Source organism: Centropristis striata, chromosome 1 (genome assembly GCF_030273125.1).
Source record: "Centropristis striata isolate RG_2023a ecotype Rhode Island chromosome 1, C.striata_1.0, whole genome shotgun sequence".
Taxonomy (NCBI): Eukaryota; Metazoa; Chordata; class Actinopteri; order Perciformes; family Serranidae; genus Centropristis; species Centropristis striata.
The window spans coordinates 12,648,500-12,663,388 of NC_081517.1; the positions used below are offsets into that span (position 1 = coordinate 12,648,500).

General features: G+C 36.9%; 1 protein-coding gene across 1 annotated transcript in view; it reads left to right on the forward strand.

The window, feature by feature from the left end:
* The window catches only part of ppp3r1b (protein phosphatase 3 (formerly 2B), regulatory s1ubunit B, alpha isoform, b), a 40,498-nt gene extending 28,320 nt beyond the window's left edge, over positions 1–12,178 (forward strand). Inside the window, exons 3-6 of the mRNA XM_059331340.1 lie at positions 3,510–3,686; positions 4,414–4,473; positions 7,394–7,578; positions 9,043–12,178. Coding sequence (XP_059187323.1) covers positions 3,510–3,686; positions 4,414–4,473; positions 7,394–7,578; positions 9,043–9,090 — 470 coding nt within the window. The 3' untranslated portion in view covers positions 9,091–12,178. The remainder of the gene's footprint in view (positions 1–3,509; positions 3,687–4,413; positions 4,474–7,393; positions 7,579–9,042) is intronic.
* The last annotated feature ends 2,711 nt before the right edge of the window (positions 12,179–14,889 follow it).

The following is a 14,889-nucleotide window of genomic DNA, read 5'->3' on the forward strand; positions in this document are numbered from 1 at the left end:
TTTGCAGACCACTTCAGAAGTAAGATCGATGGTATCAGATCCAGTCTTTTATCCCAGAATGTAACTTTTTACACACCTGAACCATCGCTCCTATCTGAGGAAACACTGGAGAGTTTTGCCCTGGTTGATGCAAGGACACTTGGTCGAGTTTTCTCCCAAGTAAACCCAACAACCTGCCTTTTAGATCCTATTCCCACATCGCTCTTAAAATCATTTTATGCTTTCTTTGAGGAACAGATTTTAAATGTTGTGAATTGCTCTCTTCAGGCGGGTGTCTTCCCCACTGCCTACAAAACGGCAGTGGTGAAGCCCCTTCTGAAGAAGAGTAATTTAGACCCCAACATTTTAAATAACTACCGGCCTGTATCCAACTTACCATTTTTAAGTAAAATTTTAGAAAAACTGGTTTTTAACCAGTTAAATTATTTTTTAAATAGAAACAACATTTTAGAGAAATATCAATCTGGTTTTAGAATGAACCACAGTACCGAGACAGCTCTTTTAAAGATTTTAAATGACTTCAGGTGTTATTTAGATTCACAGAAATTAACAGTCTTGGTTCTACTGGATCTCAGCGCCGCCTTTGATACAGTAGACCATCACATTTTATTAAACAGACTCCGAACCCTGGTCGGCCTCTCTGGTACTGTTTTTAACTGGTTCAGTTCTTATCTCTCAGATCGAAGTTTCTTTGTAAGTATGGATACATGCTCCTCCAGAACACATGAAATCAAGTGTGGGGTTCCCCAAGGGTCAATTTTAGGTCCAATTCTTTTTAATCTGTATATGCTTCCCCTTGGGGACGTCATCAGGAGACACGGCATCAGCTTCCACAGCTATGCTGATGACACACAACTGTACATCGCCGTGTCTCCTGATGACACTGAGCCAATTGATTCCCTTTTAAACTGTATTTTAGATATCAAGTCATGGATGGCAGTGAACTTCCTACAGCTCAACCAGGACAAAACAGAGGTTTTAGTCATCGGTCCTGAAGGCAAGAGAGAGAAACTTTTACCAAAACTACAAGATTTTAAAACCTCACAATGTGTAAAGAACCTGGGCGTCATTTTTGACTCTGAGCTAAGTTTTATTCCTCATATTAAAAATACAACAAAGATAGGTTTTTACCATCTTAAGAACATAGCCAGAGTCCGCCCGTTTCTCTCCCAGGCCAACACGGAGGTGCTGATGCATGCTTTTATCTCTTGTCGTTTAGACTATTGTAATGCCCTGCTCTCTGGTCTTCCCAAAAACAGCATCCACAACCTACAATTATTACAAAACTCAGCCGCACGCGTGCTGACGAGGACCAGAGGGCGGAAGCACATTACACCGGTTTTAAAATCACTGCATTGGCTCCCCGTGTGTTTCAGGATTGATTTTAAGGTTCTTTTACTAGTTTTTAAATGTCTTAACGGTCTTGGGCCATCTTATCTATCTGATATGCTTTTATCATATCAACCCTCGCGGGTCCTGAGGTCCTCTGGCACCGGCCTTTTAATCATTCCAAGAGTTAAAACTAAAACCTACGGGGAGGCTGCATTCAGCCATTATGGCCCGCGCCTATGGAACAGCCTGCCAGAGGACATCAGGACCGCAGAGACTGTTGATGTTTTTAAAAGGAGGCTCAAGACCCACCTGTTTGGTCTAGCTTTTAACTGATTATTTTACTATTTATTTATTTATTTATTTATTCCCGTTGTATTTTAGTTTTTATCTTTTATTTTCTATCCTGTTGTCTTTTAGTCTTCTAGTTTTTACCCTATCCTGTTGTCTTTTAGTCTTTTAGTCTTTTAGTTTTTATCTTGTCTTTTAGTCTTTTAGTTTTTATCCTGTCCTGTTGTCTTTTAGTCTTTTAGTTTTTATCCTGTCCTGTTGTTTTTTTTAGTCTTTTAGTTTTTATCTTGTCTTGTTGTCTTTTAGTCTTTTAGTTTTTATCCTGTCCTGTTGTCTTTTAGTCTTTTAGTTTAATTCCTGTTGTCTTTTAGTCTTTTAGTTTTTATCCTGTTGTCTTTTAATCTTTTAGTTTTTATTCTGTCCTGTTGTCTTTTAGTCTTTTAGTCTTTTAGTTTTTAGCTCCAGTGTTTCCTCATGGGGGCCTCCTCACTGGGGGGTGTGTTGGGTCTGCCCATGGGGATGTGGTCTTGGGGACTCCCGGGGCCCGGGGGGCTGGGCGGCTCTGCACCATGTGTGGAGTCCGCCTCGGTCTCCCCGGGTCCTGGTGGTCTCTGTGATGGCGTCCTCTATGGCTGTGGGCTCTGCCACCTCTCAGTGTGGATGCTCCCACAGGTTGCTTTTTCCTCATCTGGATCCTCGGTGCCTTGCCATGTCTCTACACTGTCAATCAATATGTGCTGTGTGTGAGTCTGAGTGTGTTTGTGTGCGTGCATGACTAAATGCGAGTGTGCATGTTTGTGTGTGTATACTTACAGATGTGTATGTGGGGGAGGGAGGGGTGGGTTTTGTCATTTTTATTGTTTGTTTTTTCTTATTTTTTGTAAAGCACTTTGTGTTGCATTTTTATGTATGAAAAGCGCTATATAAATAAAGTTTGATTTGATTTGATTTGAGAAGTGGGGCAGATCACAAAGGGGTTAACAGTACATTGTTGTTCCTTTGCGTTGTGGTCCATCTAGTGGTCATACTGTGTCATACCACCAATTATTGATCAACATGGAGGCCTGTTGTTGCTGCTGCAGTGCAGCTGGGAGTCATGTAGAAGCGTTCAGACATAAAGACGGCTGACAGGTCTCAAGAGATGTTCAGAATTTATATTAATACCCTGAACTAATTATTTGTTAGATAGTTCTTTCAGAGAGACTTACACAACACTATTTGTCAGCATTGCAAGGAGAAGCACTGCAGAAAACGGTAGATGAAAACAGGAAAAATGCTGTTTTTTCATCATTGTTTCAACATGTCTTTATACTGTCTGTGTTGGTGAGATTATTTTCTCATTATGAAGTCTTTGCCATGTATCGAATGGATTTCGTCATTTATTTATTTTAAGATGGCTTATAGCAATGAGTCTCTTTATTGTCAAACTTCAGATTTTATATTATTTTAAAGGACATTATCTCCATGAACCACCAGGTAACCAACACAATACGGCCCCCACCTCTATGGTTATCAGCAGAGTGATTAGTGTTGAAAGAGGTGTCACATGATCTGGCTTAGAGCGCGGCACCAGGTGGTCCGTGAGCACAAGGTTCAACCTAAACTGGTGCAGTGAGAGACCAGTGGCCTCTGAACAGCTATGGCCGGTCGGAACAAGAAGCCAGGTGAGTTTGGTGGTGCTGTACGGGAGAACGGTTTTCACAGGTGACACAGGGAGATTAGATCCAGGTGGACTACGGGTGTTTTAACTGCTATGTGTCGAGGTGTCATCCAAACAATGGACGTCCAAATAATCTTCTCCTGTTGTGCAGAAACTTTGTCCTTTTGTTTCAGCTGCTGTAATAAAAGTCTCTCTCTCTCTCTCTCTCTCTCTCTGTGTTTCATTTCAGTTGATGCTGATGAGATTAAGAGGCTAGGAAAGAGATTTAAGAAACTCGACCTAGATAACTCCGGATCTCTGAGTGTTGAGGAGTTTATGTCCTTACCGGAGCTCCAGCAGAATCCCCTCGTGCAGCGAGTCATCGACATATTCGACACAGACGGAAATGGAGAGGTCGACTTTAAAGGTAAATAAATGATGAAACGTGTAGTGTCCTGCCTCACTGTGAACCTTTTCTCCCTCTGGAAGTGTTTTACTACAGACATCAGTTCTAAGAATCACCTGCTGCTGATATAAGTTAGTCTGCTGCCAGTGGTGGAATGTAACTAAGTACAGTTACTCAAGTACTGTACTTATGTACAATTTTTAGGAGTATTTCTGTTTTATGTAACTTTATTCTTCTACTCCACTACATTTTAGTGATAAATATTGTACTTTTTATTCCAACTTATTTAGCTGCCAGCTTTAGTTACTTTTCAAGCCAAGATTTAACATAAAAACATGATCAATGTAAAGACATTTTACTTTTAAAAAAACAAACAAGAAAAGCTTAAATATAATAAAACAAATAAAGTGACTTTAACAAAGTTATCAGAAATCAGAAAGATCGTTGTTGTCATTCTACTCAAGTACAATAAAATTGTGTATGGCTACATTTAGTAAAAAAAACCCATATATAAACACATAATCACAATGTATCAATATATAGTAAATATATGACAGGAAAAGGCAAACAACAGTAATAGCAGCTCAAAATATGAGATTCTAGTTATGTACATACATCTGCAGGTTATTCAAATGGTGACCCAAAAAACATCATGTGCAAAAGAGATCAGTGCTTCAAAATTTCATTTAATGCATGGAATACAGTCAAATGAGTAATTATGACTGATAATGATTCTTTCCTTCTGCAGAGTTCATCGAAGGAGTCTCTCAGTTCAGCGTCAAAGGTGACAAGGAACAGAAGTTACGCTGTAAGTGTTCAACATATTTCTGTTTCCTGCTCATCTGGTTTATCATTATTACAGTTATACACGCTACCTATGGAAAATGTGTAATTTTCTGTTACAAAAAAGGTCACAAAGAATATTTGATGGGTGATGCTATCAGGTTGTAGAAAGTCTTCTTTAAAAACAGATGTTTTTATGAAAGGTTTGTTTTGTACTGAAAAAAATGCTGTAAAATAGTTCAACCAGGCCGACAGAGAGACAGTTTAGTAAGTTAAATAAGAACAGAAGACATCAGCATTCATTGGTTAAAGAAACTTTACTCCGGATCAAGATGTGTGCAATCTGGGACAAACAGACAGCGTATCAGCGTTTCTCTAAACCTCACTTTAAAAAAAAAAGTTAGTCGACTGGTTTCATTTAGGTGTGAACATTTCAACATAAAGATTGGAGATGAAAAGCCAGTAGTGTAGTGGATGCAAAGCTCAAGCTTCTGCTTCATGTCCTGTAACTGGGTCCGATTACGTTCACAGTGAATGAAAGCGATCTAGGGATGGTCTCGAAATAGACAGTGACCCTCACAGGAGGTCTGGGACCGAACCAGAGTACGACTGGAGTGTTCACAAGAGACCAAACAAACCGGAAGAGATGTTTTACCAGCAGAGTTCAGCTGAAACAGACTCAACTTTGGGTTGTGAAGGTGCCCCAAGACTAGAAAAGCACTGTACAAGTAGGGCTAGGTGATATGGCCCTAAAAGAATATCACAATATTTCAGGGTATTTTTGACGAGATGACAAAATACTGACAAATGTATAGAAAATGTGATTTATTTAAAATGATTTTTGAGTCGGTATCAATGAAAATAAACCATAAATCTAAATTGTAAAGTGCAAATATCAACAGCTGCCAAATACAAAAGATGTACTCTTGACTCTTCAGTGCAAAGTGGAAGAATTGGAAAATAATAAAAAAGTACATTTACATCTACTTAACTTTTCCATTTATATAACTTTATACTTCTACTCCACTACATTAAGCTGCCAGCTTTAGTTAATTTTCACATCAGAAACGTGATTAAACAATTTTATAAAGCACATAAAAGTATATTAAGTAATTAAAATGAGCGGTTACCTTGACGAGAGGAAAACGCTGCTTACATAAATGCATCAAAAATAATTCGTTATTCAACAATATATATAGAATATATAAAACAATCTGAGTACTTTTACTTTTAAGTACATTTTGTACTATTGTACTATTGTGCTATTGTACTTTAACTTCAGTAAGTTTTGAATGTAATGATTTAACGTCACTACGTCAGTAAGTAGGAATGTTGCCATTATCAGCAAATGCATTTTTTTATCATATAAAAAATATACCGTTATTAATTACCGTTAATACAAAATTACTTTTTTTTATGATTTTGAACGACTTACTATAAATTACTTTTTTCACATTTTGAACAAAATACTATAATTACTTTTTTCATATTTTGAATGACATACTATATACCATGACTTCAAATTTTCAACGAAATCCTATACTATGATTTTTTCCCCCACATTTTGAACAACATACAATACTATGACTTTTTCCACATTTTCAACGACATACTATTCTGCCTTACAAAGCCTAACTGCAGTAACTATGCATAGGATAAAACTGAGAAAAAATGCTTTAACGTGTTTTAACTGGCCAACCAAATGGGTTATAGGTAGGTAATAACACTTATTTCTACATGATGTAATTTTTATGCTCAAAAATCATAACGATTTATTTGACCTTTGACCGCAAATATGTCGATACTGCACTCTGGTTTTGCTGTAAAAGGTTCTAATAATAATAATGCACAAACAGAGTGCAGTAACTACAATGTTGTTGTCTTCTTTCAGCTTTTAAAATTTGTTTTCAGTGAATAAACATTTTCAAACTGATTTTGTTACAAGGGTATTTAAAAGGGTTTAACAACTCTATTCAAAGACTTGCTTATTTTAAACTCAATATTATAAAGTAATGTTATGTTTTATTCTTAATATAATTTAACTCACCTTTTTACTTAAATCACTATGTAGATGATAATTTCCCTGCCAAATAAACTTATAATGTAGTCTTCACTATTCAACACAATGAAGAAATACAAGGCTACACTGTATCACAGTCAAAGCAGACCGTGGTAAGTGCAATTACTACGTCTGCTTTGGTTTTAAGTTGGATTTTGTAGTTACGGCAATTTCTATATAATTTCTTTGCAATAAGGCAAATTTGAAATTTAAAACTTTTTCATAAGATAAAACAGACCTCAAGGAGTTCATTTTAAGTTATAACTCAATTTCGACCAAAAATGTAGTTAATGCAGTTAAACAGCTTTGTCGGGCAGTATACTATACCGGTATTATTGTGAACAAGACAATATGGCACATCCCTATGTACAAGTGCAGATTTACCGTTTACATGTACACTAAAATATCACCACAAATCAACTGTCCTCTTGCATCAGAAACCAACACTGACAGAACTATTTCTTTCCTTGAAGAAGCAAGAACATACAATGACAGCACATAGTTATATTACTTTTTACTCTCTGCAGCTGTTACAGCGTACAGACCGGCTGCAGCACGTAGTAATATCTAGTGTTTCGTGGTGGGACCTTTTCGTGAACATGTAGTTTTGTGGCATTAAACCTTGCAGTTTCATAACTCTACCAGTCTGCAGAAACTTTCTATTCTATAATCAGAACCGGCCACAACTCTAACAGCGGAGCCCTGAAAGTAAGCTGATAGTTTTGCATCCACGACACTACTGGCAAGTTTTTTATACAAATCAAATCCCGAACAATCCCTTTAAAGACACAAAGTGTTTAGGGCCTTTATCTCAAGTCTTTAATATGAACAAATCCCGAACTCTTTTCCTCATAAATAAACGATGACATCTACTCTCTGAACTCAGTCGCCTTCAGGATCTACGACATGGACAAGGACGGCTACATCTCCAACGGGGAGCTCTTCCAGGTCCTCAAGATGATGGTGGGCAACAACCTGAAGGACACTCAGCTGCAACAGATCGTCGACAAAACCATCATCAACGCAGACAAAGACGGCGACGGCAGGATATCCTTCGAGGAGTTCTGTGCGGTGAGTGCTGATGATTTCTGTCACAACTTCACCTCTTTTTAAAGGTGCAGATAGGAAGGAATTAATCTGGAAAGGTCAGAACTGAATCTGTTTTATTATGAGACCTAAATGAAGGACGCCAAAAAACTTCTCACAATAAGTCTGTTCTTTATTGTTTGTGTGCTGCTGGATTTTGGCCCCTTCTTGCTGAAATCATTGTGTAATAAAAATGCCATCAAAATGTATGACCCGCTTCCAAAAAGTCTTAGTAGGCTATAGTATGTTGTTTAAAATAAAACAAATAAGTCATAGTATACTATGTCATTGAAAATGTAAAAAAAAAAAGTGGAAAAAAATCAGAAAAGTATGTCGTTCAAAATCACGAAAAAGTCATAATATAGTATGTCGTCAAAATTTCATTAACATCAAAGTAAACTGTTTATGTCAAAATCATTTAAATCAGTCGTAGTTTAGTATGTCAGTCAAAATATTTTTTAAAAATCATACAGAGTATGTCGTTCAAAATCAGAAAAAAAGTCATAGTATAGTATGTGGTTGAAAATGTGGGGGAAAAAGTAACTTCTGACTTTTTTTTTTATATTATGAACGACATACTATACTATAACCTTTTTTCCCCATTTTCAACAAGATACTAAATATGACATTTTTTCTGAATTTGTACGACATACTATCCTATGACTTTTTTCTGATTTTGAACGAAATATTACGCCTGGATTCCACTGGATGCGTAACGGCTGCAGATCCGTCGTCGGAGCCGTTACGCACCCATTATAATCAATGTGTGAGATTCCACTGACTGCAGATCCGCTGCGTAATGAGTCCGACAACGCATGGCCATCCGACAGCCCTCGCAACACTTGCGCAGAGCTTCTATTTTTGTCGGACGACGGAGCACTACGCATAAATTCAGCACAGAGCAGATCGTTCGGGACAGGAAGTCTTGCACAGACACAAAATAAAACACCGGTATATTTTCAAAATAAAATACCTCGGGTTTGCTAACGAGGTCGGCCGGCTCGTTAACAAGCCGGCCGACCTCGTTAGCGCTCGTTAAGACGGAGTCGCTGGATTTGTCTCCAGTCATTAACGAGGAGATGTTGATTATCTTCCAGTTATATCAATTGATTAGGCGTGAATTCGCGAGATCTCGTGCGTCCTCGGGACTCTGCTGTCCGCAACAGCTCCGACACAGACGGATCCGGTGGGTGTTGACGGACTGCGTAGATACGCAGCCGTTGCGGACAGACCCCTGTCGGAGTCGTTACGCATCCAGTGGTATCCAGGCGTTATACTATGTGAAAAAAAGTCCAAGTATAGTATGTCATAGAAAAGTCAGGATTAAAGTGGTGGACCAACAAGCAGCACTGTTGCAAGCTGGCTGACACACATTAGTGCAGCTTTAAACTTTAATTACTTCAATATCATAAACATGTTATGACCTCACTTTCCTGTTGTCTCCTGCAGGTCGTTGGTGGATTAGACATTCACAAAAAGATGGTGGTGGACGTCTGACAACTTTGTTTTATTTTTCCTCCATTTACCGAAGATCTGCTTGAAGACGTCGTCCAGCAAAACGCTCAACGAAAGTATTTTCTCTGTGAAAAATCCCCTCTTCCTCCTCACCTCCTCCTCCTCCTCCTCCTCGCCTCCCTCCCTCCTCCCCCCTCCCTCCCCCCGAGCCTTCTGAAGCCAAACGTTCACCAAGTATTATCGAACAGGAACTCTCTGTGACTCGTCGCACATTAAGAGCCGACGGACGGCTTTTTAAACGCAGAGCGACAGTTCAGTTTGGTGGAGGAAAGCTGGAGTGTGTGCGTGTGTGTGCGTGTCTTTGAGTGTGTGTGTGTGTGTTCTGTATGTTTTAGTGGTTTTTCAAGGTATGTGGGTTTTTTATATTTATTTTGGTGTCATTTTTTGTTTTTTGTTTTTTGGGAGAATCAAAGGAAGTCTATCTTAAAGAAAGTAAACTTTAGTGGATGAGTGTCGTTAGCGGTGATGTTACTTGATTTCAGAACAACACAAACAGCATGAAGTGCCAACAACAATTTATTGACATGCAGTTGACTTACAGGTAAAAAAAAAAAAACAACCTAAAAAAAAAAAATCTGTGTCTTTATTTTAGAAATGTAATTGTATTATTGAATGCATTTATCTTACTGGAGTATTGCATTATTTACACTTAGAGAACAGCTTCATTTCACAGTCACGTTCAGCTACATTTGGTCAGATATAAAGAATTCGGGCACTACATTTTTTTAAATGATGGATTTACAGGAGCGTCCATATTTGTTTGCTTTTTTTAGGCACTTTTGTGTTTTTATTTTAGTTCTAATAACTTAGATGTTGACGTGAACATTATTTGCAAGTCAGAAACTGGTGATTACGACGTGAATGCGGCGTTCTGTTGGGACGAGGCGAGACTTTTTAAACAACGAGTCATCGACAAAAACTTTGTCGATTTACTGCAGAAATATCAACACATAATGTTTGAATTCATCCCAGAAAAACTTGTCAGTGGTTTTTATACTTTCTGTTAATTTGAAGAGTTTGGTAAACATTTTTTCACGTCATTAAAGTTAGAAACTGTAAAGCCACTGATTGTTGAACAGCATGCAGAACCTCATTAAGTTTTTAATAAGTGTACAAAAGAAAGTCCATAATCTTTGTGTTTTTACACCTGTAAGTTTTTGTAAAAACAAGCTCCATCAGTAGCAGGGCTGGGTATCAGTAACTCCAACTAACAGAACCAACAAGCATCAAAATCCTTCCTGCCGTTGATTGTTTTTGTACCCAAATCTAGAAAAAAATCTCACCATTTGTTTGGTTTTGGAGCCTAGTACCACTCAAAACTTGTGATTGGTTTAAAGAAATTTAACTTTTTTTTCTCCGCCCTATGGCAGAAGGATAATTGGTGCAGACAGACCTTTCATCAAACTCAATGCTTCCATTTACATGATGGGTAGAGAATGAACGACTGTATTGGTACTTTGGGGTAAAAAATCACAAGTTTTATCACGATACGATGATAAATAAATCAACTTTGGACAACAATAAGACATCAAATCTGCAAAAAGTGATTTAAATTGGATTCAGAAACAATATGAGACGATATTTAAGCCCTTCAGGCTAAGACCTGGTTAGTCTGCAGTGTGTTGGACTCTCTGTGTCTCCTCTGGTTTGGTTTCTTCACTCTGAGCTTTAATTAGCAAATCGTCTGTTGGACAGAGCTGACACTTTTTAGAAGCAATTCGCCAACTTTAATGTGTTGTTGGCGGAGGAGGACTTTTTTTGTGATAGTTTGACCATATTTGAATAAGGGCCTTTACTCCATCATTAGACCACGTTTGTCCATGAGACATTTTTCATCCTGCTGCTGCAGAGTTTCGCTTCTTTGTTTGGTTTAGCGTTTACACCAGCAGAAACCAAACAGACGATCAGACAAAACCAGCGGAGTTCGTTTGAAGCTGAGCTGTGAACATTAAAAACAGTCTAATCTGTCCTAAACTGCTGATCCGTATTGATATTTTCTCTGCGTCCGTGATGTTGGACGGCGATACCCGGCCCTGAGCGGTAGACGAACGGCAGAATTAGCAGAAAACAAAGACTGTAAATGATTTTCTAAACCAAACACGGTGACGTTCTGTCGTAGTTATTCTCTGTTGGACATTCACATCTTTATACTCCAAACTTAACTGGCTGTTTAAGCGCTAAACGCTGCAGTATTTAGTACACTGCAAAAAGACTTTTCTACCTGAAGCGGAAGACTTGTGACGTGTTTGCATGACGTGTGATTCTTCTTCTTGCTCTTTGCATGTAGATCAGGTTTTATTAAAAGCTCTTTAAAGCTTTATTAAAGGTCTTTTTTCAAAGCTGGTCTCGAAATTTAATGAAATGAGTGAAATGTCTTGCGAATGCAAATAATCTACTCTCTGCATGCTTGTGTATGTATTACTGGTTAAGTTTGACCACTTGCATATTTGAATTTTTATACAGTTATACAATAACATTTTTGGTGCATGTTCAATAGAGTTAGACATCATGAGAAATAGCTACTTCAATAGAACTTTAACCCTTAAAAGAACTGTTTATTTAGCTGTAATGGTTTCATATTTTAAACGTGTGGAAATGGTGTCAGGGTTGTGTTATTATCAGATAATGTATTTCATGGTGAGGATTAGTAATTTAACATAATTTGTATTGTATTTCATTAATTTTGCATTTCAGAGTTTTGGCTCATTTCATGAAATTCAGTGAGACCGTGTTGTGTTTACATATAAATAATGGTGATAAATAAAACATGAACATTTCAAGCACGTTGATGTTGCCAATAAAGGTTTAAAACATTGAAAAAAATGTAATCTTAAATGTTTTTTAGTCGCCTGCCACTCGCTCTGTTTATGTTTCTTATTGATTTTTTTTGGTATCCTGCTCGTTTGTTTTGAGATCGGTGCTGAAATGTCTTCTGTTGGTTTAAAGGGACGTTTGTGATGGAGGACACACGGATTCAGTCTTAGAGTTTCACTCCTGTTTTCATCTTTGCTGCATCACTGAAACTTCATACATGGAAAAATGAGAAATAAACTGTTTGAAAGTTGTTACAGATGCTGTGAACTTCATGTCTGCATTATAAATGTTTATTACAAAGCGTGTGTTTTTACTTTGATAGGATGAATTTAGAGAAATGAAGGAACTGGAAGAGTCTCTTCACAATCGGAGAGGAAATTACATGACCAAAAGGTTTTGTAGTATTGAAAAGTAACTAAGTACATTCATCAAGTTCAGATTTGGTGCCACTTTCTACTTATTTGTCTGATAGCTTTAGTTACTTAAGTAATTACATACTATACTAGACAGTATATAGTACTTTTATAGGGGTCCTTTTCGGACATCCCATAATGTTTTTCTGTCATTTCTGGCCATATTATGCTCTTATGTGTATCAACAGTCTATAATAAGGTCAGTTTTAGGCATTTTAAAATTTGACAACTTTTGACAAAAATCGACATGCTATATAGTATGACCCTTTTTTTTTAGGGGATTATTTTTGGACATCCCATAATATGGTATTTATCTTTCTTTTCTGTCCATATTATGCTCTAATATGTATCATCATAGTATAATTGGGCTATTTTAAACATTTTAGGCATTTTAAAATTTGACCATTTTTGACAAACAACATGCTATAGTATGACTTTTTTGTGAAGGGGTCATTTTTGCACATCTCATAATATGGTGTTTTTCTGCTAGTTTTTGATAAACTATACTATCACATGTATCAACAGACTATAACCGAATCCTATTGGCCAGTAACCAATGACATGGACAGGCCAACAGCTGTTCAAGGCTTTCGAAGGTTGTGATACACAATGTGTGTGTGTGTGTGTGTGTGTGTGTGTGTTGTTGTAACAGGCGCATATCTAGCCTAAACAAGATCACATATTGTGAGAACAAACTGCCCTTTCTCATGCCTGTCTGTGAACAGACAGAGCTACAGAGAAGAAAAACACATTGGAAATATGTCTTCTTATAATTTTCAAATATAATATAACACTATAGTATGACTTTTTTTTCCTCCATTTTTTGGCATCTGTCATAGTTCAAGACAAAACAAGGGAGACCACACATGTATTCAAATGATAAGTAACAAATATTTATTTGTTGAATAAAAATAATACAAAGAAGCTCAGTTTTGTGGATCAGTAGATCAGTGGTGAGGTGTGTGTATACATGTGCACTATACCTTGATTGTTTGCTTTTTTCTTCCTGTAGGTCGCTTTGGATAAAAGCATCTGCTAAATAACTAAATGTAAATGTGATGTGACGAAATGCAGGTGAACAAGATGAGAGTAACTCTAGCAAACAAGACTGAACCAAACAAAGGCAGTGGAAAGAGAGAGAGAGCTGAGGCCTCATCTCCTCTGTATATCCTCAGTGTTAATGATGACTGGATCCAGGTGATGTTCCTTCTCCTGACTCTCCTCCAGAACTCTGCAGACTGGAGGAGTGGCCTGACCTGTGGCCCCTCCCACACAGGAAGAGAAACAGCATACCACAGAGTCGGAGGGGATCATCACACATCACATAATATGGTGGTTTTCTGTCATTTCTGGCCATATTGTGCTCTAATATGTATCAACAGACTATAATTAACCCATTTGAAGCATTTTTAGGCTTTTTTTTTATTTATTTATTTTTTTATAAAAAATGACCTTTTTCCACAAAAATCGACATGCTGTAGCATGACTTTTTCTTGAGGGGGTAATTTTTGGCCATCCCATAATATGGTGGGGTTTTGTGCTATTTTTGGACAAACTATACAATTTTTTTGCCATTTTTCAGGAATTTTAGGCATTTTAAAAGTTGACCATTTTTTACACAAATTGACATACTATAGTATGACATTTTTTAAGTTTTTGGACATCCCATAATGTTTTTTTTCCCCGTTATTTTTGGACAAAGTATAATTGACCCTTTTGAAGCAATTTTAGGCATTTTAAAATATGACAATTTTTCACAAAAATCGACATGCTATATTAGGACTTTTTTTTGAGGGGGTAATTTTTGGACATCCCATAAAATGATGTTTTCTGTAATTTTAGGCCACATTATGCTCAAATATGAATATAGACTATAATTGACCCATTTGAAGCATTTTTAGGCATTTTAAAATTTGACCATTTATGACAAAAAAATGTCTTCCATTTTTGGACATCTCAAAATATGGTACGTCTAAAAACATTTCATTTAAACATGCGATCAGTGTTTTGTTTTCACTACTGTTTTTATTTTTATCCCATTTTCTACTTGAGATTAAAATCTTTGCAAAAGTACAGGTAAAAATATTAGTTTATTAATCAATAAGGCAAGTGACAGACACATGTAGAAACATTTGGTGGTTTCCCTTTAAATAAAAATAATAATGTTAATGTAATAATGTTGAGGTTTTGGTTTCTTACTATTTTTTACATATCAAACAATCAATTGATTAATGGAGAAAATAATCTGCAGATTAAATCACAATGAAAAAACATTAAGTTAAACAGCAGCAGGTATCAGTTACCACCAGCAGATGGCGGTGTGAGGCTTCAGTTATTATACTTCTATCTGGTTTTGGGCTCTTCAGTGCCTGAAAGTCTCAATGTTTATGCTGAAACATACAATAATAATATCATAGAGAATAGTCACAGTTTCCAGAGGTGGAATATAACTATAATAAATTTACTCAACTACTCTACTGAAGTACAACAACTTTTTATACTTGAATATTTCCATTTTATGTAACATTATACTTCTACTCCACAACATCTCAGA